The 24,894-nt window shown below is 48.1% G+C and overlaps 7 protein-coding genes across 7 annotated transcripts; 4 read left to right on the forward strand and 3 right to left on the reverse strand.

Annotated features, from left to right (window-relative positions):
• Nucleotides 1-289: 289 nt before the first annotated feature.
• On the forward strand, nucleotides 290-8,120 carry PMZ80_000686 (Type I Iterative PKS; the record flags this gene model as incomplete). Its single annotated transcript, XM_064869136.1, has 3 exons — nucleotides 290-641; nucleotides 692-6,631; nucleotides 6,679-8,120. 3 exons carry the CDS (start codon nucleotides 290-292, stop codon nucleotides 8,118-8,120), a joined length of 7,734 nt encoding a protein of 2,577 aa, XP_064734633.1.
• A 970-nt stretch (nucleotides 8,121-9,090) lies between these two features.
• Nucleotides 9,091-9,924, forward strand: PMZ80_000687 (putative secondary metabolism biosynthetic enzyme; the record flags this gene model as incomplete). The annotated part of the gene is made up of 1 exon (XM_064869137.1): nucleotides 9,091-9,924. The coding sequence occupies one exon, from the start codon at nucleotides 9,091-9,093 to the stop codon at nucleotides 9,922-9,924; it is 834 nt and encodes a 277-aa protein (XP_064734634.1).
• A 1,308-nt stretch (nucleotides 9,925-11,232) lies between these two features.
• Nucleotides 11,233-13,119, reverse strand: GPI16 (Subunit of the glycosylphosphatidylinositol transamidase complex-like protein; the record flags this gene model as incomplete). The annotated part of the gene is made up of 1 exon (XM_064869138.1): nucleotides 11,233-13,119. One exon carries the CDS (start codon nucleotides 13,117-13,119, stop codon nucleotides 11,233-11,235), a length of 1,887 nt encoding a protein of 628 aa, XP_064734635.1.
• Nucleotides 13,120-13,528: 409 nt separating this feature from the next.
• LUC7 (splicing factor) lies at nucleotides 13,529-14,383 on the forward strand (the record flags this gene model as incomplete). Its single annotated transcript, XM_064869139.1, has 1 exon — nucleotides 13,529-14,383. The coding sequence occupies one exon, from the start codon at nucleotides 13,529-13,531 to the stop codon at nucleotides 14,381-14,383; it is 855 nt and encodes a 284-aa protein (XP_064734636.1).
• A 403-nt stretch (nucleotides 14,384-14,786) lies between these two features.
• Nucleotides 14,787-16,004, reverse strand: PMZ80_000690 (uncharacterized protein; the record flags this gene model as incomplete). The annotated part of the gene is made up of 1 exon (XM_064869140.1): nucleotides 14,787-16,004. One exon carries the CDS (start codon nucleotides 16,002-16,004, stop codon nucleotides 14,787-14,789), a length of 1,218 nt encoding a protein of 405 aa, XP_064734637.1.
• Nucleotides 16,005-17,349: 1,345 nt separating this feature from the next.
• On the reverse strand, nucleotides 17,350-18,386 carry PMZ80_000691 (uncharacterized protein; the record flags this gene model as incomplete). Its single annotated transcript, XM_064869141.1, has 3 exons — nucleotides 17,350-17,989; nucleotides 18,042-18,175; nucleotides 18,243-18,386. 3 exons carry the CDS (start codon nucleotides 18,384-18,386, stop codon nucleotides 17,350-17,352), a joined length of 918 nt encoding a protein of 305 aa, XP_064734638.1.
• Nucleotides 18,387-23,757: 5,371 nt separating this feature from the next.
• Nucleotides 23,758-24,870, forward strand: DCD1 (Deoxycytidine monophosphate (dCMP) deaminase; the record flags this gene model as incomplete). The annotated part of the gene is made up of 1 exon (XM_064869142.1): nucleotides 23,758-24,870. The coding sequence occupies one exon, from the start codon at nucleotides 23,758-23,760 to the stop codon at nucleotides 24,868-24,870; it is 1,113 nt and encodes a 370-aa protein (XP_064734639.1).
• Between the last annotated feature and the right edge of the window lie 24 nt (nucleotides 24,871-24,894).

Genomic DNA, 24,894 nt, shown 5'->3' on the forward strand with positions numbered 1-24,894 from the left:
CCCAATGTATCTTGACCTTCAAGCAGATCAGAAGACAACAGCTTCCGAATTCTACTCAGACCCTTGCAGTTACAGCCGAGATTGATTGCGCCCAATCTTCGACTTCAACTGTACCAGCCTGACAACTATCTCGACCGCTTAACCAAATTACCTACGAGCAAAGCCCGAAAAATCGTGAGTATAGCAACATACAACGACCGCTCACCATAACCGTCGACTCAAAGCTACCCCAAGTCTAGCACCTCGATAAACCTCATCACAACGAAAAGTAAAGGAAAACTCCATCACAATGTCAACAACTACAGGATTCCCGGGCGGCGACAAGACCATGCCACTTGCCATTGTTGGCTTGGGCGGTCGCTTTCCCGGTGATGCCTCCAACCCTGACAAGCTGTGGAACCTTCTTGCTGAGCAACGAAGCGCTAGGTCTAGCGTTCCTGAAAATCGATACAACATCGATGGCTTCTATCACCCTCACGCCGAACGTGCGGGTGCACAGAACTTCACCACTGCTCACTTCATGGACCGCGACCCGGAGGCTTTCGATGCACCTTTCTTTCAGCTCCCACCGAATGAGGTCAAGGCTATGGATCCCCAACAACGAATGTGTCTTGAAGTTGCTTATGAGGCTCTTGAAAACGGTATGTCATAATCTAGGCAAATGTTTGTCCTTAGTGCTGATTCTTTACAGCTGGTATACGTATCGAGGACATCGTTGCCTCCCAAACCGCTGTCTACACTGGCTGTTTCACTGCTGATTACAAGGATATGATGTCTCATGATACCGACAACCTCCCTGCCTACTTCCCGACTGGTGTGGCGCCATCCTGCCTCTCCAACCGCGTGTCCTGGTTCTACGACCTTCGTGGGCCATCCATGACTGTCGATACTGCCTGCTCATCTTCTCTAATAGCTCTTCATCTTGCTTCTGCAGCTGTAAGAGCCGGAGAGGCTAGCATGGCTTTGGTCGGAGGTGTCAACTTCATGTGCTCTCCTGAGTATAACTTCACTATGTCGGCTCTCCATTTTCTGACCCCTGACGGCAAGTGTCAATCATTTGACGAAAAGGGCAACGGATATGCTCGTGGCGAAGGCTGCGCTTTCATCGTCATCAAGCCTCTTGACCAAGCACTCAAAGACAATGACACAATTCGAGCCATTATCCGAAATACTGGTGCCAACCAGGACGGCAAGACTCCTGGTATCACGCTTCCATCCTCCGATGCTCAAGCTGCACTTATCCGCAGCACTTATGAGCGAGCTGGACTTGACCTAGCCGATACTGGATATTTCGAAGCACACGGCACCGGTACAGCAGCCGGCGACCCAATCGAGACCGCTGCTTTGGGTGCGACCTTTGGCAAGGTACGGCCTGAAGGCCGCCCACTGTGGGTCGGCTCAATCAAGGCCAATATAGGTCATCTTGAAGGTGCGAGTGGTCTTGCTGGTCTCACAAAGGCCCTATATGTTCTTGAGAAGGGCATGATTCCTGGGCAGGTGTGGTTGGACAAAGTCAACCCAAGGGTTCAGCTCGACGCTTGGAACCTTGCTATCCCAAGAGAATTGACACCATGGCCGTACGAGGGGCTCCGCCGTGTCAGCATCAACTCCTTTGGCTTTGGTGGTGCCAATGCCCACTGCATCTTGGACGACGCGTATCATTACCTGAAGTCGCGAGGCCTCACCGGCAACCACAACACTACTGTTATGCACGAAGGATCTGGTACCTCCACGCCGAACTCGACCCCTAGTAATGGCTCAACAGACTCTGCCGTTTCGCTTAGCTCGCCATTCGAGCGGATTGATGCGCAAGACCCATTGAGCACATTCTCCTTCCCCTTCGAGAAGCTCACCAAGACTACTCCGAAGCTACTTGTGTTCTCTTCTCATGAGCAAAGTGGTGTTGCACGAACCACTGAATTGCTGGCGACTTACCTTAAAGAGAAGTTGGAGAAGACTGAGCCGGAAAGTCACGCACAAATTCTTTCTCAGTTTGCCTACTCTATTGGACCGCGACGGAGTGTCCTCCCATGGAAGACCTTCGCTATCGCTGGGTCTTTGGAAGAGAGCACGACTGTCATCACCGAAACACCGAAGCCCATTCGTTCATCAAAGGCTGCAAAGATCGGGTTCGTCTTCACAGGCCAAGGTGCTCAGCACTATGCCATGGGCCGCGAGCTTTGGGTTTACCCGCTTTATGCTGCGGCTGTACGAGCTGCTGACGCACATTTGACTAGCATTGGCTGCTCTTGGTCCGTTGTGGAGGAACTCTGGAGAGACGGAGAAAGCTCGCGAATCGATCAGCCACTTTTCAGTCAACCCCTTTGCACTGTCGTGCAGATCGGTCTGGTGGATCTACTACGAAGCTGGGGTATTACCCCCTCAGCTGTTGTGGGTCATTCAAGTGGTGAGATCGCGGCGGCTTATGCTAAGGGCGCCATTACCAGGGAAGATGCCTGGTCAATCGCCTACCACCGAGGTCGTCTGTCAAGCATGATCAAGGACCTTGCACCTCGTCTGAAAGGCGGTATGCTTGCTACTGGCGTGAGCGAAGAAGCCGCGCAAACATACTTGGACAAGATCACACGCGGAAAGGCTGCAGTTGCTTGTGTCAACAGTCCTTCTAGCGTCACAATCTCCGGCGATCTTAAGGCCATCGATCAAGTTGAAGAGATGCTCAAGGAAGACGGAATGTTTGCTCGCAAGCTTAAGGTCGAAACTGCTTACCATTCCTTTCACATGGACGTTATTGCTCAGCAATATCTGGAAGCATTGAAATCCCTGCAACCAAGGCAGGAACAAGCCGATGCGCCTGCCATGTTTTCTTCGGTCACTGGAACTCTGATCAAGAACACTGATCTGGGCGCTCAATACTGGGTTGACAACATGTTGAACACAGTCAGATTTGGTCCAGCGGTCGACCAGCTCATTTCTCATTCAAAGAACAGGATGAAACGACAAAGGGCCGGTGCTAAGCCTTTCGTTGACATCCTTGTCGAACTCGGTCCCCATGGTGCGCTGCAAGGGCCACTCAAGCAGATTCTTGGCGACCGGAAGAAGACTTGCCAGGTGATGAGTGCCTTGTCGCGTGGTCAGGACTGCACTCGCTCTATGCTTGGCCTGGCAGGTGCCTTGTTCCAAGCTGGATGCCCTGTCGACCTTGGCATTTTGAACAATGCACAAGCTGAGAAGACTGAGCTACTCGTCGATATCCCTCCCTACGCTTGGAACCACACCAACAAGTACTGGTGTGAAACTGCACTGGCAGCTGGTTACAGATTCCGCAAAACCCCACGAAATGACCTTCTTGGGACTATTGATGCTGATCTTAACGACCAGGAGAAGACATGGCGTCACCATTTCAGACTGTCTGAGAACCCCTGGATCGAAGACCACTCGGTCCATAACACTCTGCTATACCCAGCTGCTGGCATGATGGTCATGGCTCTAGAAGCGGCCAAAGAGATCGCTGACTCAACCAAACCTGTCGACGGTTATGAGTTGAAAGATGTGGTCGTTGGAAAAGCTCTGATTGTACCACGCGACGAGGAAGGTGTTGAGACGAAGCTTCATCTCCGGCCTTGGCGTATGGGATCTCGTGCTGATGATGCCGCTTGGAACGAATTTACCATCTACTCCAGGCATGGCAAAGACGCGTGGTCCCTCAATTGTTCGGGTCTTCTGCGTGTGCTTTACAAGCAAGGCGAGGCCAATTCGACCTTCACGAACGAGGTCGCCACCAGGAATGCTTACCATCAACAGCGCTACCAGCAAGTCAAGAAAGAATCCACCACAGAGCAAGCGGCCAAGCAGTTCTATGATCATCAGCGCAAGATTGGGCTACAACTTGGTGTCACATTCTGCAACTTGTTCGAAATCAACAAGGGCGACGGTCAAAGCGCGTGTGCCGTGAGAGTTCCAGACATGGCGCAAACTATGCCATCACAATACATGACGAAGCACACCATTCACCCTTGCACACTCGATGCCATCATACAGACTCTCCTGCCAACAGTTGAAGGACGATATGAGAGTCTGAAGACAGCTGCTATTCCTACATTCATCCAGAAGCTCTATGTTTCTGCCGAAACTCCTTCAGGTCCTGGTGCAGTTTTGCAGACCTACAGCGAGGCTGGCTACACCGGGATGACTGAAGCCGAGGCGTCTGTCTATGCTTCTGTCGAAGGGTGGCACCAACCACTTGTCGTATTTGAGAGAATTCGAGCCACGAGACTGGCATCATTGACTGATAGCCCAGCTGACTCGAACAAACTGGCAAGTCTGCGAAAGATCGCAGGTGAATTCATTTGGAAGCAGGATATCTCCAACATGTCCACTAAGGAGATCCTTGCTCATTGCGATGTTAAGGAAGACCTCGAATCCAGCCTGAACCAAGCCGAAGAACTAGAGAAGGCAGCTCTGGTATATGCTCGACGGGCAGTTGACGCTTACCCAGCAAGTGTCGCCGCAGGATTCCCGGATCATCTCAAGCAGCTCTACTCCTCTCTCCAAGAACTTGCCGGTTCTCAAGGGGCAAGCTCCAGCAAGGAAGACAGGATGGTCAGCGACGTTGCCAAAGCTTCTGCTGGCGGAGAACTACTGAGCAAGGTTGGCAAGCTCCTGCCTGATATCTTACAAGGCCAGACCATCGCTAAAGATCTTGCCGCCCAGCAAGGTCTGCTTTCCAAGTTTGAGGTCGCTCAACAAGGGAAAGACTCTGCTAAAGCCCCTTTTGCGGCGTACCTGGATTTGTTGTCCCACTACAACCCTGGGATGAAGGTTCTGGAGCTTGGCTGCGAGTCCAATGCTATCATCGAAACAGCAGTCAATGCTATGATTGAGATCACCGATACAACACCATGGTTTCAGTCGTACACAGCTACAGGATCCAGTGTTGAGCCGGCTGACGATGTTGCAAAAGTCATCTCTGAGCACAAGTCTCACGTTTCGTACAAACAGTTAGATCTTGCAAAAGAATTCGCAACTCAGGGTTTCAAGGAAAACGAGTACGATCTCATTATCGTCTCCAACCTCAGCCAGCGAACGTCTACGATCAATGAAGTGTTGGAATCTGCCAAGAAGGTCTTGAAGCCCGGTGGCAAGCTTGTGCTTGGCGAAGTCCTTCGCAAAGCAGATTGGTATTCTCTAGTCTTTGCAGCACTTGGGGACGGCGTTCTTCGACCAACCAGGACTGCATCAGACTGGAGGTCCAGCCTGACCAAGGCTGGATTCTCCGGAATCGATTTCAAGTTTGCCGACGCTCGGGATGACCTCTACAACTTCGTCGTGTCGACTTTGCCCGCCACCGCCGAAGGCAGTATGCCGAACGAGATCGTCTTGGTTGAGGGTGACAGAGTGACTGACGAGGCTGAAGAGTTCTCCGACGAGCTAGAGATCGCCTTGGCGCAGCACTCCAAGGTAACCAGAATTTCCTTGGAAGAAGTCCAGGAGATGAACCTTACCGGAAAGGCTTGCGTCGTGCTTGCGGAGCTGCAATACCCCGTCCTCTACCAGCTTTCGCACGATGATTTCTATGCCATTAGAAGAATATGTCTCGAAGCTGAAAGCACGACTTGGCTTACCAGGGGTGGAACCTGTGAATGCAAGAACCCCAAAATGGGTCTCATCACAGGTCTTGCCAGAACCATTCGACAGGAATCTCTTGGTATCAAGCTCGCAACCCTTGATCTTGACCCGCAAACGGTTATTGACAGTTCTATCAACCCAGATGCAGTCATCAAGGTTCTCAAGTCACACTCTCTGCAAAACGTCGACCAGGAATACGCCATTCGGCATGGTGTGTTCATGACGCCTCGAGTGCATCTCAACAAAGGCGCCAACGACCTGATCGCCACGCTCAATATGGAGCAGCAACCTGAGCCTGGCCACTTCAAGCAAGAAGCTCGAGCTCTGACATTGACTGTCGGTACACCTGGAATGCTTGATACTTTGTACTTCAAGGATGATGAAGTCTATCAGCAGCCGCTACGACCAGGTGACATCGAGATCGAGGTGAAAGCATCCGGCTTGAACTTCATGGACATCATGGTTGCAATGGATCAAATCCAAGAACCGGCCATTGGTCTGGAGTGCGCAGGTATCGTTACTCGGACTGGCTCTGCCGTCACTCGGTTCCGACAAGGCGACCGTGTGATGACCTGGCTCTTAGGTGGTCTCAGCAACTATGCTCGCAACGACGAATCGATGTTCCAGAAAGTCCCCGACCACATGACCTTGGAGATCGCAGCTTCTCTACCTATGATCTACTGCACTGCCTGGCAGTCTCTCATTGAAGAAGCGAGATTGCAGCCAGAAGACAAGGTACTCATTCATGCAGCCGCCGGTGGTGTCGGTCAAGCTTCTATTATGATCGCACAGCACGTCGGTGCAGAGATCTTTGTTACAGTCGGTTCGCAAGAGAAGAAGGACCACGTGCAGAAACTCTATGGCATTCCGGATGATCACATCTTCAATTCCCGGGACCTTAGCTTTGTGGATGGCATTCGAAGAATGACCAAGGGACAGGGCGTCGACGTCATCCTGAACTCCCTTGCTGGTGAAGCTTTGAGAGAATCCTGGAACTGTCTGGCTTGGTTCGGACGATTTATTGAGCTTGGAAAGAAGGATATTAGTAAGTTCGCTGCAAGTTTGTTATTGGATCCAACTAACATCTTTCAGCCGGAAACACTGGTCTCGAGATGGGCCCATTCCTACGAAACCAATCCTTCCATGCTGTCAACATTATTGGCACTCTGCGAGCTTGCGTTCCTCGAGCCGCAAGAATGTTCGACAAGACCATGAAGTTCTTCTACGGAGCTGAATGTGCCGCTGTGCGACCAGTCACTGTCATGGGCTTTGACCAAGTTGAGCAAGGCTTTCGGGCGCTTCAGAGTGGCAAGAACATGGGCAAGATCGTGTTCCGAGCTGAGAACGATGCCCTTGTTCGAGCTATACCCCAAAAGGTCCGCGACGCCAAATTCTCTGCAGACGCCACATATGTTCTTAGTGGTGGTCTTGGAGGACTTGGTCGATCTCTCAGTCAGTGGATGGTTGAACACGGCGCAAAGAACCTTGCCTTCCTTTCACGATCTGGATCCAGCAAACCGGCAGCCAGAGCTCAAATCGATTCTCTCGAAGCACAAGACGTACGCGTCAAAGTCTGCGCTTGTGACATTGGCAACCCAGCTCACGTCCGCAAGGCTGTTCGCGAGATCCAGTCAGAGATGCCTCAGATCAAGGGTGTTGTCCAGGCCGCCATGTCTCTCGCCGACGCAGCATACACGAACATGACTCCCGAACAGTGGACACTTTCTGTCAACCCGAAGGCCTCCGGAACTTGGAACCTACACCATTTCATGCCGAAAGACCTGGAATTCTTTGTCATGCTCGCTTCCTCCTCTGGCGCAGCTGGAAACCGTGGTCAAGCCAACTACGCAGCAGGCAATACCTTCCAGGACGCACTTTCTCATCACAGACGATCGAAGGGCATGACAGCAGTCGCTATCGATGTTGGCCCAGTCCTAGGATCAGGCCACGTCGCGGAAAACACCGAGTTGATTGATTCCCTAGCCGCGCAAGGCTACACCGCTCTTCGCGAAGAGGAGTTCCTCGCTCTGATCCAAGCCGGCATCACCGGTGTCACGGTTTCAGGCGAGGAGATTCCAGGCCAACTCGTTACAGGCTTCGCTACCGGTGGCCTTGTGGCCGCCGAAGGCTGGGAAATGCCCTACTACCTCGAAGACCCAAAGATGCGCCATCTCATGCTCGTCGACGTCGAAGCTGGATCCTCCGGCAACTCCGGCGCCGCTGGTATCCAATCCGAGATGGCAGAAGTCACCTCCGTGGCAGCTGGCACAGACATAGCCATTGGCGCAATGACGCAGAAACTCGCCAAACTGATGATGGTCTCTCCAGATGACATCGACGTCAACAAGCCGATTTCGACCTACGGTGTGGATTCCTTGACGGCTGTTGAGATCCGGGCGTGGGCCTTCAGAGAGCTGCAGAGCGATATCTCGGTGTTTGATATCATGAGTGCTACGCCGATTTCGACGCTGGCGAGGACAATTGTGCTGAGGAGCAAATTGATCAGTAAGGAGGTTGTGGCTGCTGATGCTTGAGGAGTGAAGAGAAGACTGTTGATTGGTGATATTATCCCCCGGCTGGCTCCAGGCGCTTCGGCGTCTTCTTTCTGTGGGAGTAAGTCAGGAAGGCGCTTGGGAGTTGCCGACATTGCAGCGTTCACACTCCATCTGATGGTTTTGAGATAATTTGGTGAGAAGTTCAAGTACATTTGACATATAGATAGATAGATTTCCTAATTTATTCGTGGCGCAAACAACGTTTCTCAATGTTTCCCGGCTCGTCTACTTACTGCGCCTATCAGAAGCCTAACAAAATCCAATGCACCTCAGTGGGCATCTGCATCAACCATCATATCACGGACGCCCGAGCAGCTTCAACTATCAGTCAGCACTTTTGCGGTTTCTCGCCAAGTAAATACATCTTTCGAAGACAGCAGAAAAAACCCGTTGCATCGACAATGAGCAAAGCACATCGCACATTCCGCGAATTGGGCGGCCATTGTTGCCGAGCAAGGCATCGACTGGAGGGCGCGCGTACCAGTACGGTCCCTATTGACAGTCGGTCGAGTCAGACCAGATCAGTTTTCCAGCCTCGCACTCTTCTCTGTCGTAGCAACCGCGCTGGATTGAGACAAAGGCTTCTGGCTAGGAAGTCGAAGAACGAGGATTTGCGACGAAGGCACCTTGCACCGAAATGTACAATTACACGTTGTCGAACGCATGCCTGCCCAGTCGCATGTGCATCAGGAATACGAGTAGCAGGAACAACATCCCCGAGTAGTGGCAGTAGAACCTCCCGCTAATGCGTACTGCTGATTGGTTCGCTTGACGCAAGATGCGGAGACGGGCCACGACCTTGCCGAGACATGGCTTGGTGCCTCGGGACTGTGACTTTATATCCCTATAAGCCTCCAGAGTCCACATACTACCGTACGAACGATCTATAGCTCCTAGAGTCGTCCCTCCCTACCCATATACTTTCTGTCTGTCGACCACAGTCCCGGAAATGGCTTCACCACCCCCACCAACCCTCCAAACCATCCAAATCTCCCTCCTCTCCCCCAAAGCCGTCCTCCTAACCTACAACCAACCACACATCTCCAACGCATTCACCCTCCAACAATACCACGATCTCGCCACGGCCCTAACCTGGGCCCGCGACCACCCAACCCTCCTCGTCATCGTCCTAACCGGCGCAGGAAAACACTACTGCGCCGGCAAAGTGCTGCAGTCGCCTGATGCCGGCGGCCCCACAATCGAGCAGGAGATCGCGGCGGGTGGTGCGCTAGGGAAGGTGCTGCAGGGGTACCCGAAGGTGTTGATCGCGGCGGTGAATGGGGCCGCGATCGGATGGGGGTGTACACAGTTGTGGAATTTCGATCTGGTGTATGCGAGTAGTAATGCGTTCTTTCAGACGCCGTTTACGAAGTTAGGTTTCGTGCCGGAGGGGGGGAGTAGTTACTCGTTCCCCAGGGTGATGGGACGGGCGCATGCGATGAGGATGTTGCTTGGGAGTGAGAGGGTTAGTGTGCGGGAGATGTATGTTAGTGGGTTTGTGACGGAGGTTTTTGAGACGAGTGATAGGGAGGAGTTTGTGGAGAGGGTGTGTGAGAAGGCGAGGGTTATTAGTGGGTTTCCGGAGGAGAGTGTGAGGTTGGTGAAGGAGTTGACGGGACGGGCGGGGGAGATTGCGGAGATGAGGGAGGCGAGTGAGAGGGAGAGGGTGGCGTTGTCGAGGGTGTTGAGTGGGGATGCGGCGAAGAAGATGATGGCGGAGTTTGCGGGGAAGAGTAAGAGTAGGCAGGGAGGGAGTGCTGGTGGTGGTGGGAGTAAATTGTGAGTTGGGACATCGGAGGAAGTCAGGCATTAGCTAGCGACAAATCACAGCGTACAAGACGAGGGACTGAAAGCGGATTTGGTGGATCTGGCAGTCACGCACAGTAGCTGCTTTTGGTGTGCATCCGAAACGCTGTGAGTGGAAGTGTACCCTGAGATCCGTACGACTCTTCGTCAGCAGCAACGCTAGGGTTAACACTAGCCCCTTCTTATAATAATTGCCGAATACACCCACCTTGCGACAGCCCCTTTAATGTAGATTGCGCATTGCATGCTTATCGCAGTGGCTGTGCTTGAAGGAGATCATTCCGAGAAGCCTTGTCTCTTGCAAATCTGTCGAATGATCGTCTGTGCGAGGTTCAGCGCGCATCTAATTTGGCTGACTACATAGCCTGCAACGGAATCCCATCGTGTGAATGTGCCTTCGTGCTCACGCCGTCGACACGAACAAATGTCCAATGGTCGTTCTACGCCTTTCGATGTTTTGGTGTTCTGCCAACGAGATGTACCACCGAGAATAAGACTTCAGACAGGCCGAAGAGCTTACCTGCAGTGGCACTTAGAGAAAGTGAGAGCAGCTTGGCAACAGTAGTTCTCGTATGGCTCGCAGGGATCCATCTCACCTCCCATGGGATGGGTTGTAGTCTCCGAAGAAGACGCTCCGAACAAGTTGCGGTTGTGGGAGCAGTCCTCAGGCTCGAAGCCATCAATAGGAAGGATGTCAGAGGAAAACGCGTACGAGTTGAGAACCAACTAGCATTGCCAGCATTCTTAACTCTGGCGCTAGCTGGTGGCGCGTTTCGCAAGTGTCGACAGGTTCATAGCATGCCGAGCTCAGGCTCTTCGGGCCTTGTCAGCTAAGTAGGCATTTATCGTGTCAGAATGCATACTAGAAGCTTTCCAAGCTTCCCGATGGTCTTCAGTGCATGGCTTGGTATCGGTACGGGCATCGCGCTCCATGCATGATACGTGCGGAAGCGATCTGGAAATGACCTTGTACCGCCCGTGAAGATAAGGTCTCGATTCATAGTAATATAACCTGGGCTCATGGTGGGTAGAGATGCCGACATGAAAATGTGCCCTATAACACGCTGATCGAGTAAGTCGTTGCCGCAGTCGCGAACACAGATTGACAACTCAGTTGTAACACCGTATCCAATGGCTGGCAAAATCGTCACTGCCTTCGCGGAGCCTGGACGTAGATGACTTGCAGCTTCCTGGAGTAGTATGCCGTTACTGTCGTGTAGTTTTGGCAAGAAGGGTTGGCGGTCTTTCTCGGCTGTTAACTCGTCATACCCAATGTTCGATCATCTCACTCTGTCTTTCCTGCCTTCGTGCCGGTGATCTTCTCTTTCAAAGTGGCCATCCGGAACTTGATGTTCTTCACCATTTTCGCTATCTTATTCTCAGGTACTTCGTCAAAGGCCACGAAGCGCCGAATGAGGATGTTGAAGATGCTTCCAAAAGCTAATGCCATGACTGTGCTAGTCAAGATAATGACGTTGTAGGGCATGCTAAAGTCAGGTGTTGGCAGCGATAGTAACAGACTCGTAGTTCGTAAGTAGATTGCCTTCGCTTTTCCATTTGCATCCACCTTGTCGAGTATTCTAACCACAGCCGGAGCCACGATGAAACCTCGATTGGCATCAGGAGGATATTCTGTGTACCTGAGGATGGCCTTCTCAAAGTCATATGTTACCATTACCACACTGGCTGGAGGAATTGATAGGACGATCTCGATTTGAGTGCCTCTTTTCCGGTCAACAGCTGGCCGATAGTAAACGTCCTTGACGACTTCCCACTCAAAGGGAAATTCGGTATCTACAATCTGAGCCTTCAATGTATGCATAAAAGGTCGGAGGAACCAGGGTAGACTCTCGAACAAGACCAGATTGACAGGATCTGTGGCAGACGGATTGGTGAACACTGTTCGCATGCCTCCTTTTGCTGCGCCGTGGCCGGTCATTGTTCGTTCGGTAGTGATGAGTTCATTCTCTAGCTCAATCTGCTTGTGGGTCCGAAGAGACGTCTTTGGCATATCAAAGTCGAAAGATTCACCCGGAACCATCTGGTAGCATCGCTTTTCAGGTTCACCAGGTGGCGATCGAACTTCAAAACCACCAGCACCAATCCAAACACCTTGAGAATGTGGGATGTTCAAGCATAATGACTTTGCTTCTGGACCCTCCTCCTCCGCTAATGGACATGCTCCTGCTGCGGGTCTGCCAAATATATCCTTCAAGGACCAAGCGGGAGTCTCGAGAGCATCGATGGGGTAGCAAGTATCGTGGCTATGGTAAGACTTTGTCTCATCGCAGATCAACTCGTGTGGCTGGACGGGTCGAGGAATAGGATCTTCTCGTGGTCGTTTGGCTCGAGCGATGTTCAGAACCATGTCTATTGTTTGATCGATCTCTACCACGCATTCTTGACCAGCAGGACAAAGTGGACGGACATCAACGGACATGCTTTGCCAGGACGCATCAAATACTTTGTGGCCATCTAGCAGACTGGCGACTCCTGCTTTGCCTTTGCACGGAAGTAGTTTGAGAAAGGGTGTCAAGTTCTCTGTGCACACGACTTCGCCAGGTAGTACACCGTGTAAGAGGTGTAGATTGGCAGTTTTGTGATCACCGGTATGCTGGAAAGACAGAGAGGGTTTCGTGGTTCGAGTCTCATCGATGAAGTTCATGCTTGCGCAGAATAGGCCGGATAACGCTTGGTTCAAGGTGAGCCATTTTCGCATAGCCTCCGCCTCATTGTCTGCTTCTATCCACGCCCACAATTCAACACCCGTGGCACCTTCCTTGGTTCCATCCCAGGGCCGTGCTCCCCAAGTCTCAGTATCCCATCGCCCAAAGGAGAATCGCAAATGCAGTTCCTTGGTATCGGCATGCTGTAGGACTTGTCCAAGCGATCGCGGGAAGTATCGAAAGTCTTGGTTAGAACATGCTTCTAGGGTCTCATTGCTACGAAATTCGAAGGAGGCTAGGAGGGAGCCGAGGGGGAGGGGGGTCAAGTCGAGTCGTTCGAAATAGTCGGTAGCAACGGCAATCGACAGGCAAGACACGAAGACGAGCAGAGTCTGTACAACCCGCAACGGGGTAACAAGACACTTCATCATAACATCCTGTTGTCGCTCTCCCGTAGAAGCTGAGAGTTGCTCATTTTGGCAAACAAGTGTCCTCGTCGTCGACATGTTTGCTCTGTTTGCGATCAGAAGAGTTGCGGCGAATTTTAGCCGGGAGTTATCGCCTTAATGCCTGAGACATTCTCAGAATTGACAGCAGCTGCCTTCAGCATCTTCACGAATACTATACTAACCTCGAGACAACGCTCATTCCACAGCTTATATACGCGCGGTTTTCTCCAACTCACCAAACATAAGGACTGAACCGAACTTTTAGACCCTGCCACGGCATTGCGATTCCAAGCCAGCGAGGTCCTCTAGGTCCCTTCGCAAGGACAGTACATCCACCTTCACTGCATCAGGACAGCAGATCAGTCTTCCGTCCTGAAGGTTCCTCCATTGCTGGCGCACTAGGCGCAATCTTTTCGAGATCCAGCGCATTCGATTTGTCACAAACACCATATAACTCTCGCCCATCATGGCGCACGAACAACGTAAACTGCTCGAGCAGTTGATGGGTGATCAATTCTCAGGATCAATAGCCAGCAAAACCGCCAATCTCACTCTCACATCTCCCCAAGTTTGCAGGTCTTACCTGGCTGGCACGTGTCCGCACGATCTTTTCACCAACACAAAACAAGATCTAGGACCCTGTCCAAAGTTCCACCCTGAACACCTCAAGATCGAGTACGACGCACTATCACCTGCCGAAAAGCAGAAGCACGGGTTTGAGTACGACTACATGCGGGACATGCAAAAGTACATCGATGACTGCAACAGAAGGATAGACGGCGCACAGAGAAGGTTAGAGAAGACACCAGACGAGATCAGGCGAACCAATGCGCTCTTGAAGACCATAAGCGATTTGACCAAGACCATCAATACAGGCTTACTGGAAATCCAGGTGCTGGGTGAAACGGGGAGTGTGAGCTTAGCTGCCAGTGAGTTCTTCAAGGTCCGCACCGCAAAGATGGCCAGAGAACAGGCAGAGCATGATCTGAAATCATTATCAGATACGTCTGGGCCAAGTGGACATCAGAAACTGCAGGTCTGCGATGTGTGTGGAGCTTACCTGTCGAGGCTTGACAACGACAGGCGCCTGGCAGACCATTTCTACGGCAAGATGCACTTGGGTTATGCCCAGATGAGGAAGACCTATGACAGGTTACAGCAGGAATTGAAGGGACGTCCGCCCCCACATAGGCCAGAGGATATGGCTCCGAGAGGAGATGATGGCTACGATGGCGGTTGGGGAGACAGACGTGGCGGCTATGGTGGTGGTGGATATCGTGGAAGAGGTGGTGGTCGGGGAAGAGGTAGAGGGAGATGGTAGAGTAGATGGTAGTTGCCAAGACGCAGCTTTATCGAGTATACAGCTCTATTCACGACGTTCGAATCTCGAGGTTGCGCGGCGTTTGTGGGATACGGTAACAGCATTCAATGATACCCATGCTAGAATGCATGTTTTGATTTCCATAATACACTCATCCCTGCTGCGCGTGCGTCCCATAGCTAAGGTACATACGAAGATCGCTTCTGGGGCAAGTAATGTGGTACTAGAGATTCGGTTGTACATCTGTTTCTGCCCAACAGTCTTGGCCATTTGCGGTTCAGGAGTGCTGTATTAACAGTCGAAATAGTGTTTGGTTGCTGTGCTGAACGCTCAAATTTTGCCTTCCCTAGGTATACAGAACCCTGCAGATAAGTTACCACGAGCGCATACCAACGAGCCACTCCTAACTAGCCATCTGATCAGCCCAACTGCCACCGCCACCACCACCAGCAATACCTTCAGACTCTTTTCGATCCTGCTGCGGCCGCGCAGGTGCACCAGCACCAGGCAAAGCAGGAAAGTCATCCGCAGCTCTAACATCAGGCGCCCTCTCACTCACACCAACTCCTCTTCCCATCCCTCCGCGTCCTTGCCCTCTAAACTCCCCTCTTCTTCTCCCTCTCCCTCTCCCTCTTCCACGGTCCCTCCCACCTCTCTCCCCCTCCTCCCTCCACTCATAAATACTCAAATCCTGTTGCTGTTCCTCCCCACCCGGCCCGCCACCCCGTCTCATTCCCCCGCCATCCCTCCCTCCAAAATCCCCCTCCTTCTGCGCATCCCACTCCCGTCCCCCCACCCCCCTCAACTTCCTCTCCCGATTCCTCTCCCTCTCCCCCTCCAACATCCTACTCCTCCTCTCCTCCTCCGCGCGCCTCTGCCCCGCAACCCGTTCCCGTTCCTCGAAATCCGCCGCGTCAGCCTGTGCGCGCGCGTGTTTCTCGGCCAGGGACTGAGACTTCGCTTTTGCGGCTGCGAGACGGGTGGATAGTTCTGATTCGCTGAGTTTGGGTTTGTTGATGCGGAAGCCGCCGGTTTGGGTGCGGTCGCCGCGGACGGAGGGGGGTTTGCTGTTGGTGGTGGTTTGCGAGGCGGGACCGGTGGGTGCGCTGTCGGGCGCTGAGGTGGGATCTGGTTGGGCGGTGGGCTGGTCTGTGGTTTCTGCGGGGGTGTCGGGCTGTGGTTGTGCTGGTGTTTCTTGACTCTGCGGTTGCGATTCTGACTGTGATCGCTCACGCGGTTGCTCCGGCGCCGTAGATGTAGCTGTAGCTGTAGATGCGGACGCGCCTGTGGGCTTAGGTGCAAACTTGGAGCTAGCCAGTCCGCCTCTTGCTTGGGCGTGGGCGTGGACTGGTGCGCCGCGGGCCCGTGTATTTGTATTTGTGCCTCTTCCCGCTCCTCTGGCTCTGTCTCTTCCTCGTCCACGTTGGTGCATACGCTGAGATTCTTGGAGTGGGGCAGACGGCTCGAAGGACTGCATCGATAGTTTCTCGACCTGTTGGGCTAGGTTTGAATGCGCCGGTGACTCTGAGACAGGCGCAGGCGCAGGGGTGGCCTCCGGCATAGGTGTTATTTCATCGTCGAAGAGGTCGTCGTCGCCGCGCGACTGGGAAAATTGCTCCATAGTGTATGGAGGGTCTCCGCTTAGAGGAGTGCCGTGCGAATGTGTAGATGGTATGTTGTGTTTTAGATATCTGGATAGTGAACGGTATATTGTGTATTCTCAAGGGTAACAAGCGGCTGTATCGGACGAGTCGAGAAGGTACTGCTGCTGCGTTTGCTAAACGTATCAAATTCTGAGTGGGAGAAGTTGCGGATGTTCAGGTGAGGTTCGGGGAGGGGGATTACGGGGTGATTCCGCGTCATGTATGTACTTGACCACTTTCTAATCCTCAGCCTGCTTGGACCTTTGCCTGAAGGATCTCAGTTGAATTACATAAAATTTTGATAAATATGGTCTACACGAGTTTCTGATTGTGTCTGTACACTCTACAACCACTCACTACAAGGGACTTGATGCCCTTTCTGGTGCGTGTGTCAAACTCAGCTGAAACATATGTCCACCAGGGATTTATGTCACAGCCAGACACGCGCGACTGCACACAAAGGGCCCGAAGTGATGCACGAGAATGGTGCAGGGTGAAAATGGCATGGACATCCTCAGCTGCTAGCTCCGGGGTCATCGGAAATGGCTTGCCGTCTCGATACTTCCATTCATTTCTACCATATCTTCTCTTCGGGGTATCGTAGCCTCTATAGTCTCCGTCTCCCAGATGGACTCCTAAGCTTACTCGTCCTCTTCCTCGAAGAGCTTCCCCGCCATGATACTGCGGCACGTCAACCAACCAACGCGTGGGACTTCGCCATCTGTCAGACCAAAGTCTGAGAGCAGTAGGACCGGACTATTAGCGAACTGGTTTTAGGGCAGATACTGCCTCTAGCCCGACCACCAGTAAATGCATCCGGGCATGTGGCTGTAGCTGTCTACGGGGTGCATTAGTCGAGGTGTAGGAGTGCGCGTGTGCGTGGACGTGGCGTGCTGTTTTGATGGAATGTGACCAAGTGTCCGCTGGCGGGTCATCAGTTCGTCACGAGTACCCTGCTGGCAGCGAAAATGCCTGGCGCGCACCCGTCTGTTTGCTGATGCACTGTTCGTTCACCACCACAATCTTGCCGAAATAGTCCGTGTCCGCGACGGTCGGGTCACTGGCGATTCATCATATGTAGTTGTCGCTGGGTTATCTCGATCAGGCCCCATCCACGAAATGGCTCAGTCTGAGATGTTTGTACTCGCGTGCTCGATGTCTTTCGACTTCTCGCGGAAACGGAAGGGTGTCAGGTCCAACTAGCGGCTGACCGTCATGAGCAGAGCAGGTCCATACCATGGTTTCGACCTTGCTCGTCGTAATGCATTGTGCTGCGATCGATTCTGTCTACTCGCTCATCTGCTTCGTATCCGCGCCAAGGTATCAAGGCATCTCGACCGGCTCCTGCTGGACCTTTGGTTTCCCAGCCTTACCCGCGCTATTTTCCGAAGCAATAACCGTACTACCGTCCATCTCCACCGAGTGCTTTACGTTCGAATTCCCCTGCAACTCGTGCCGATGGTCCTTTTCATCTGCGCCAAGCTCGGGTCTGCGGTCATCATCTGTTGTGCCGTTGAGTTCAGCGGTTGCGGTTGCGTTTGCTGTGGCTATAGCTTTCCTTTCCTTGTGCTTCCGGCGCAAGAACCAGAGGATTATGAGTAGGATGATTGCAATACCGGCCAAGGCGCCGAGGACGATACCCGCTATTGCGCCTGTTGAGAGGCCGGAGTCGTTGTTGATGCTGATCAATGAGTCATCTGTGACTGCTGTTTGGGATACGAGCGCTCCGGAAACGGAAGTTGAGTTGGCGATTTGGATCGGTCCGGTGCTTGTCGCGCCGGTCGTTAACGCTGAGGATGTAGTCGAGGTCAACGTCGCTAGCGCTGTGGATGAGGTCGATGTGGACGACGAAGAACAGAAGCTATCCTCATCGGGGACGACGCAGAACCAGTCTGTGAGGTCGGCATAGCCAGTGCTATCATTTGGATCGACTGGAGTCGAGGACAACCATAACCCATAACCACTATATGCTATTAGCGTCCTGACTCTTCAAATCCATCTGGGCTGCTCCGTACCTTCCAATCTCCAACGTGCTGTTCACGGTCCAATTGTAACTGCTGCCAGGTGCGTCGCTCACAACGTCCTCGAAGAGTGTCTGAAGAGCAGACCAGCCACTGTCGGTTTGTCGCACGAGAAGGAGTTCAAGCGTCTGTCGATGTTGTCAGCGCTGGAGATTTTATTTCATCGAGAATGATTCATGTTGGTTGCGGACTCACATCTGAAGCATCCGAGAGCCATTCCACCTCGTATACCTCCCCAGGGACAACTGTAGAGTGGAATACTGCGAGGAGGGCTTTCGCTGTGACCAGAGAGTAGAGTGTACTCAGGAACAACACAGCGTATGTGACGAAGTGGTGCATTGTTGCTGATCGTGAGGCAATAATGTGGTATAGCAAGAGACAAGTCCCGCTCGCATGCGAGGACGTTGTGGTGCCATATTCGCCGTGAAACTATTGAAACGCGGCGTGCCCGTCGAGCGAATCTCGGAAAGGGCCTTGTTCGTGGGACCCTAGCCAAAAGCTCCAATTTTGGCCATTAGTGGTCGGTCTGAAACAATGGAGCCATGATCAGCCTCAGTGCAAGGATCTGAAAGTCGATATCTGCGATGTCCAAGATCAAGCGGTTCTTGGTGGTGGGTAGACCATTGGAATACTGTGTTACCGACCAAGCTGCCACGGTCTGAGTTTTCAAGGTTCACTTCTTTCTTCTACCAGAAGCCTCGAGTGCCTATGGTGGTGAAGTTAGGCGTCCAATTTGCGAGGCGGAGAAGTTGGATCCCCGACGCGGCCAATTTATGACATTTCTAGCGGCTCCACCGAGGTAGGCCGTACTACTGTTCCCTCACACAATTCCCTATCCGCTTCGAGTCTATATAAATTAATTATTATCCTTTACTCGTGAAGGAATAAGAATTAATATAAGCTAGTATCGCGCTAATCGTAGTATAATAAAATAATATTCTATATACGTTAAGCGTATATACTACTACTAGCCCCTTTTTAATACTATATACCCTCTACTAGGTACTTAGGTATATTCTTTAACTCGTAATAGGCTCGCTAGTATCCTTTCTTAATATATAACGCCCTTTAATACTTATTATAGTAGTTATAAGTTCTACTAGTACTTTACTACTTTATAATATTAGTAACTTCGTAAGGGACTTAGTACGAATTATTATCGTTACGAATATACTTATACTAAGTATAATATACTTATTTTAAACGCTAAACTACTATATATAGCTTCTCTCTATCGTAAAGTAACCCGTTAATTAGTTTATTAAAAAATATAATATATTCTTAATTATTATTTTATAAATAAGATATAAAGCGTCTCTAAACGAGATAGGTATTAGTTTAGTATATATTAACTATAAACTTAATTACCTTTTTAATTTACTTTAACTAATATACTTATCTAATAGTAGTTATCGCTTTTAGATAATTATAGTTACTTAAGTCTATAAAGTTATTATATTTAACTATAGTAGCTAGCTACGTAGTAAGTATACGATAGTAGCTCTTTAAAATACTTTTAGTAGTATATAACTACTTATTCTAATAGATAGCTTATAGATTAGTAAAGGGCTAATATATCGTTATTATAAACGATATATAGTTCTTTCTTAAATTATTATACTAAGTTATTATATTAATAAGACCCTCTATAATAAAGTAGATAACCTTGTTATCTTATAGTAACTTAGAAAAGCGATATTAAATAGTTACTAAAACCGAAAGTATATTATATATCTAATATCTAACTATATTATAGATATTAACGTTGATTATTAATAGTACTTAAGTAAGTTAAGTATTAATAAAAAGATTATTTATATAATAGATAGACTAAAAAAGCGTAATAACTATAATCGTACTTAATAATATAAATTATCGCTAGCTAAGAAGAAAGGAAAAGTAAGTAAGTCGTAGGTAGGCGACTCTTTTACCTAGGTAAATACTAAGCCCTCTACGGGTAGCTTAAGGTTATAACTTAAGGTTATAATCTAGTTACGAAGGTATTTAGTCTTTCTACTATAAGCGATTCTTATAATTTATATAGTATATAAATAGTAGTTATTTAAACTCTACTATTAGTTATTTAATCTTATTATAAACTATAGTCTTAATTACTAGTAAGTTAATTATAGTTACTATTATTCTTATATTAGTAAGTTTTTACTTTTTAACTAATTTGGTTAATAGCTTAACTATTATACTTATACCTACCCTCTTATGACGTACCGTATATAGACTAAGGCTATTAAGCTAATAACTACGAGAATACGCGCTCTAGCGTAAGCAAGATACGATACACTATAAAGGCTATATAGAGGAGCTAAACCTAATTAGGAAACAGCGATATTAGGAATATAGTAATATTACCATATTACTAGTATTCTAATATTGCGTATTATAAATATATATACGAAGTTATTTTATAGTTAGTTAGATACTCTTCTAACTTCTATAGTTAATCTTAAATCTAAGTTTAACCTAGTTTAGTAGAAGTTTATTTATACTATTCTATATTCGTGTTCTATAACACTTACTATAGTAACTAACTATACTACCTATTCTAGAGCTACCTTTATTATACCTTAGGTAATTTAGAGCTTATAACATCTCTTCACCTTTTATTAAAATAATACTATAAGGAAATTATATATAATACCGTTATAACTTATTAGAGTACAGGTAAGAAAGCTTCTCTTTACTAGTTTATAGTTTATCTTAAATACGTTAATCTTTTATTTATAAAACTTAATTATTAATTTATTAACGTAAAGATAACTACTAGGGATTAGTATTTACTTAAAGCGATTATATAAGATATTAAGAGTAAGCTTAACCTTTTAGAACTAGTAAAAAAGATAAGTAAACAATACTAATTTATTTTATTTATAAAGTTCTATATCATTTATACTACTAAAAGGTCTTTTTACTATATTCCTCTTTTAGTAAGCGCGCGCTAGTTTTACAGGTAGACTTTACGCGCTCGTATCGCACTATACTTTCTAAATAATCTTACTCCGCGACTTTACGTATAGTAAATAAGATACGCTAATTTTAGAAATATAATTATTATTAAAAATGAACGACTTATTATTAATACGTAAAGGTATAAAGTTACGATATCTTAGCTTTAAAGTATCGCGAATACCTAAAAAGAATAGCCGTAACGACTACAGCTAATTACGCTATACGCATTACAGCGAAGGTGCTTCTCCTACGCTAACCCTAGAATAATACTATATATTAGTAGTATATAGGATAGAGATACCGCTTAATTACTTTAAATTAATTTTTACTAATATATACTATAGAGATATGTATACTAGCCTAAAAATAGTTTATCTCTACCTTCTTAAATAAATCTTTAATTATTTTAAAGCGAATAACTAGCTAGTTGTTATGAGGCCGGTATCTCTACGTGACTAGTAATAGTACGAGTGGAACCTCTGTGGTTCTACTTAAGTAAGCTGAGTGGGATGTTGGGCTAGGGAGTATTTAATATAAGGTTAAGTTATGCACAGGTAGGGTTCTGGTATAACTTAGATTAACTATAAAGCTATAGAAACTATACGGAGGAGAGTCGTTGCTATATACTCCTATTCTATACCTTCTTCGGGGTTATCTAAGGTACCTAAGGTTGTCTAAGGTCGAACCTTAGGAACCTTAGTGACCTTAGATCCCTTTTAGGATATCACATACTTTCTCGCTTGTCCTTTCGTGTCCTAAACTGTTTTCGTCCTTATTCGATTCTGGTTTCAGCCCACTGGCTAATTCTACTTCTGGCGTATGCCCTGACGTGTGTCCTGGCGTATGCCCTAGTGTCTATCTAGTCGCATGCCTAGTCGTGCGCCTGGCCGTGCACCGGGTCGTGCACCTAGTCATACATTAAACCGTAACACTAGTAATATATATTAATATCTATAATATCTTTTTATCGCTTATTTAAAGTAGTATAATACCTAGCTATAGTATTTAGTATATTTACTATTATTATAATAATAGGCTTAAAAAATAATAAAAATAGTAGAATTAGCGATAGTAATCTATACCTATAGTTTTATATATTCTATTCTTAATAAAGTACCTCTAAAAAAGGTATATAGTTTAGAATAAGCGTCGTTAAGTACTATTTATAGGTTACTTTAAGTATTTTAGTATAGAAAGTAGGTTTAGTTAAGAATTTAGTAGGTACATCAAACGCGTTAAGATACTATTTTACTACTTTAAGGTCTTACTAGTATAGCTAGTATAGTATTTTCTTAGCGTTCTTAGTATCTATAGATAGAGCGAAAGTAGATAATTGCAACGGTATTAATTTTTTAATATAAGTATTAAAATACCTATAGTACGTAAAACGGACTAAGAGTACCTGCGAAGAGAGATGAATATTAGTCAATTAAAGTAGTTAAGTAGTTAAAGTACGACTTAGAATAATCTTTAAATTAAAGTAAGTATATACTAAAGTGTTATTTTAAGTACTTAACTATTTATTAAGTTATTAATTTAAATTTTAGTTAAGCTATAGTCTTAGTTTAGTTACTTAGTATTACTAAAGAATTAATTTAAGTAATTAATTATTAATTTAATTTATTAATTATTAATTTGTTTATTAAAGTAAGTAGTTATTATATTTTTTTAATTAATTTCGTAACTTAAGTATTAACTAAAGTATTAGTTTATTTATTTATTTACTTAGTAATTAACTTATCTATTATTTATTTAAATTATTTAATTAATTAAGAAAGAAAGGTATTAACTAAAGTATTAACTTACTTATTTATTTGTATATTTATTTATATATTACGATACTTATAGATAAAGTACTATTTTAGTTACTTAGTTAAATATCAATTTACTACTTAGACTATTAACCTAAGTATATAGTTATATAGTTATAGAGTTTATAGTTATAGAGTTATATAGTTATAGAGTTATATAGTTATAGAGTTATATAGTTATAGAATTATATAGTTATAGAGTTATATAGTTAAAGTAATAGATAGTTAAGTAACTAATATTTTAATTAGTTACTAAAAGTAAGAAAGTAAGAAAGAGAAAGTAAGTAGGTAGATTAATGCCTTAATTTTAAGGAATCTAAGCGTTTTCGCAGCTATATTCGTTCGCTCTTTCTCCTAAATCGAAGTGGTCTCACGACTTCAGATAACTTTTGCAAATAGAGAGTTCGATTCAGCGGTTTTAGAGAAGTAATCGTCGTCGCGCAGAGACGATTCGTTGTCGCTGCGCAGTTGGCGAAAGAAGGCGAGAATTGCGACGCAGAGAGATTTGAGGTGTCGCAAGTCACATGATTTGGAATCACATGCAACCAATCATATGCACCGACCAATCAGAAGTGCGGCTTTCTTGACATGAAATGCCTTTAGATTCCTGCTTCGCAGGATTATGATATTAACGAGCGTTATTACGAAATAGAGGGCGAATGTTATTGTGTCCACTAGCGCGAATTCTAAAAATGTCATAAATTGGCCGCGTCGGGGATGCGGCGGCTCCGAGCGGCTGAAACAGCATGTGCCAAGCGGGTCAACAGCTTGGCGTGTTTACCTAAGCAGGGGTGGACAGGTCGAATGATCGGCCGAAACAGCACATGCATGCATGGCTTGCATTCACCAGCCTATTTGCTGGCCTATGCAAAGACCATCAACCGGGTCAACACAGCCTTGGCTTTTGACATGAACGCCGAGTGCATTGGTAGACCATGCTGATAGGCGTATGCGGGACAATCTGCTCAGGCAAGCATACAACAGCCGAGTATCTAGTACAGCACCATGGGTTCCTGAGACTACATTTACCATCGAGGTCGAGTGTGACTGCATTGCCACAACGCAATGACGAACAAAGCAGAAGGTTCCTACCCTCCGTCACAGACGAGCGGGGCACCAGAGGTCTCACCTTCCCGGACGTCGACTCACTCCTCGAATTCGTCACGAAGCGATGGCAAGAACACTGGGTCCTAACAGACATCGAAGACGAGCCAACCCTCGAGCTCCTCCTCCGCCGACCCTTCTTCCTCCTCCTCAGCGTCGACGCACCAATAACCCTCCGCTTCCAACGCTTCAACTCCCGCTGCGCCAAGCGCGATCTCTCACCCATCTCCCTCGAAGCATTCATCGACGCGAATGACCGTCTGCTCTACGGTTCACTACCAACCAGCACAAATACATCCCCAGACTCATCAACCCCAAGCCTAGCACGCCTCCACTCCCGCTCCCACCTCCAACTCCTAAACAACTGCACCACCATCCCCTCATACTTCGCCTTCCTCCGCACCCTAGACCTCCCTTCCGAAACACGCCTCCGACCCCCCTGGGACGCCTACTTCATGACGCTAGCCCACCTCGCCAGTCTCCGCTCAAATTGCATGAAACGGCGCGTCGGCTGCGTGCTAACGCTCAACTTCCGCATCCTATCGACAGGATACAACGGCACCCCACGCGGTCTAACGAACTGTAACCAGGGCGGATGTCCGCGGTGTAACGCCGCGTCTTCAGGTGGGAGCGCGCTGAGTACGTGTTTGTGTCTACATGCTGAGGAGAACGCGCTGCTCGAGGCTGGGAGGGAGAGGATAAGGGAGGGGGCGGTACTGTATTGTGATACGTGTCCGTGTTTGACGTGTAGTGTTAAGATTGCGCAGGTGGGGGTGAAGGAGGTGGTGTATAGTCAGGGGTATAATATGGATGAGGCTAGTAGACGGGTGTTGAAGGAGGCGGGGGTGATGTTGAGGCAGTATAGTCCGCCGAGTGGGGGACTGCTTGGTGGAACTGGGAGTGGTGAAGAGGCGAAACAGCTTGTTGTTAGGAATGGGCAGTAATGCGAGTTGAAGTGCTACACGTGC

Source organism: Knufia obscura (genome assembly GCF_036327395.1).
Source record: "Knufia obscura strain CCFEE 5817 isolate CBS 148926 chromosome Unknown scaffold_1, whole genome shotgun sequence".
Classification (NCBI taxonomy): Eukaryota; Fungi; Ascomycota; class Eurotiomycetes; order Chaetothyriales; family Trichomeriaceae; genus Knufia; species Knufia obscura.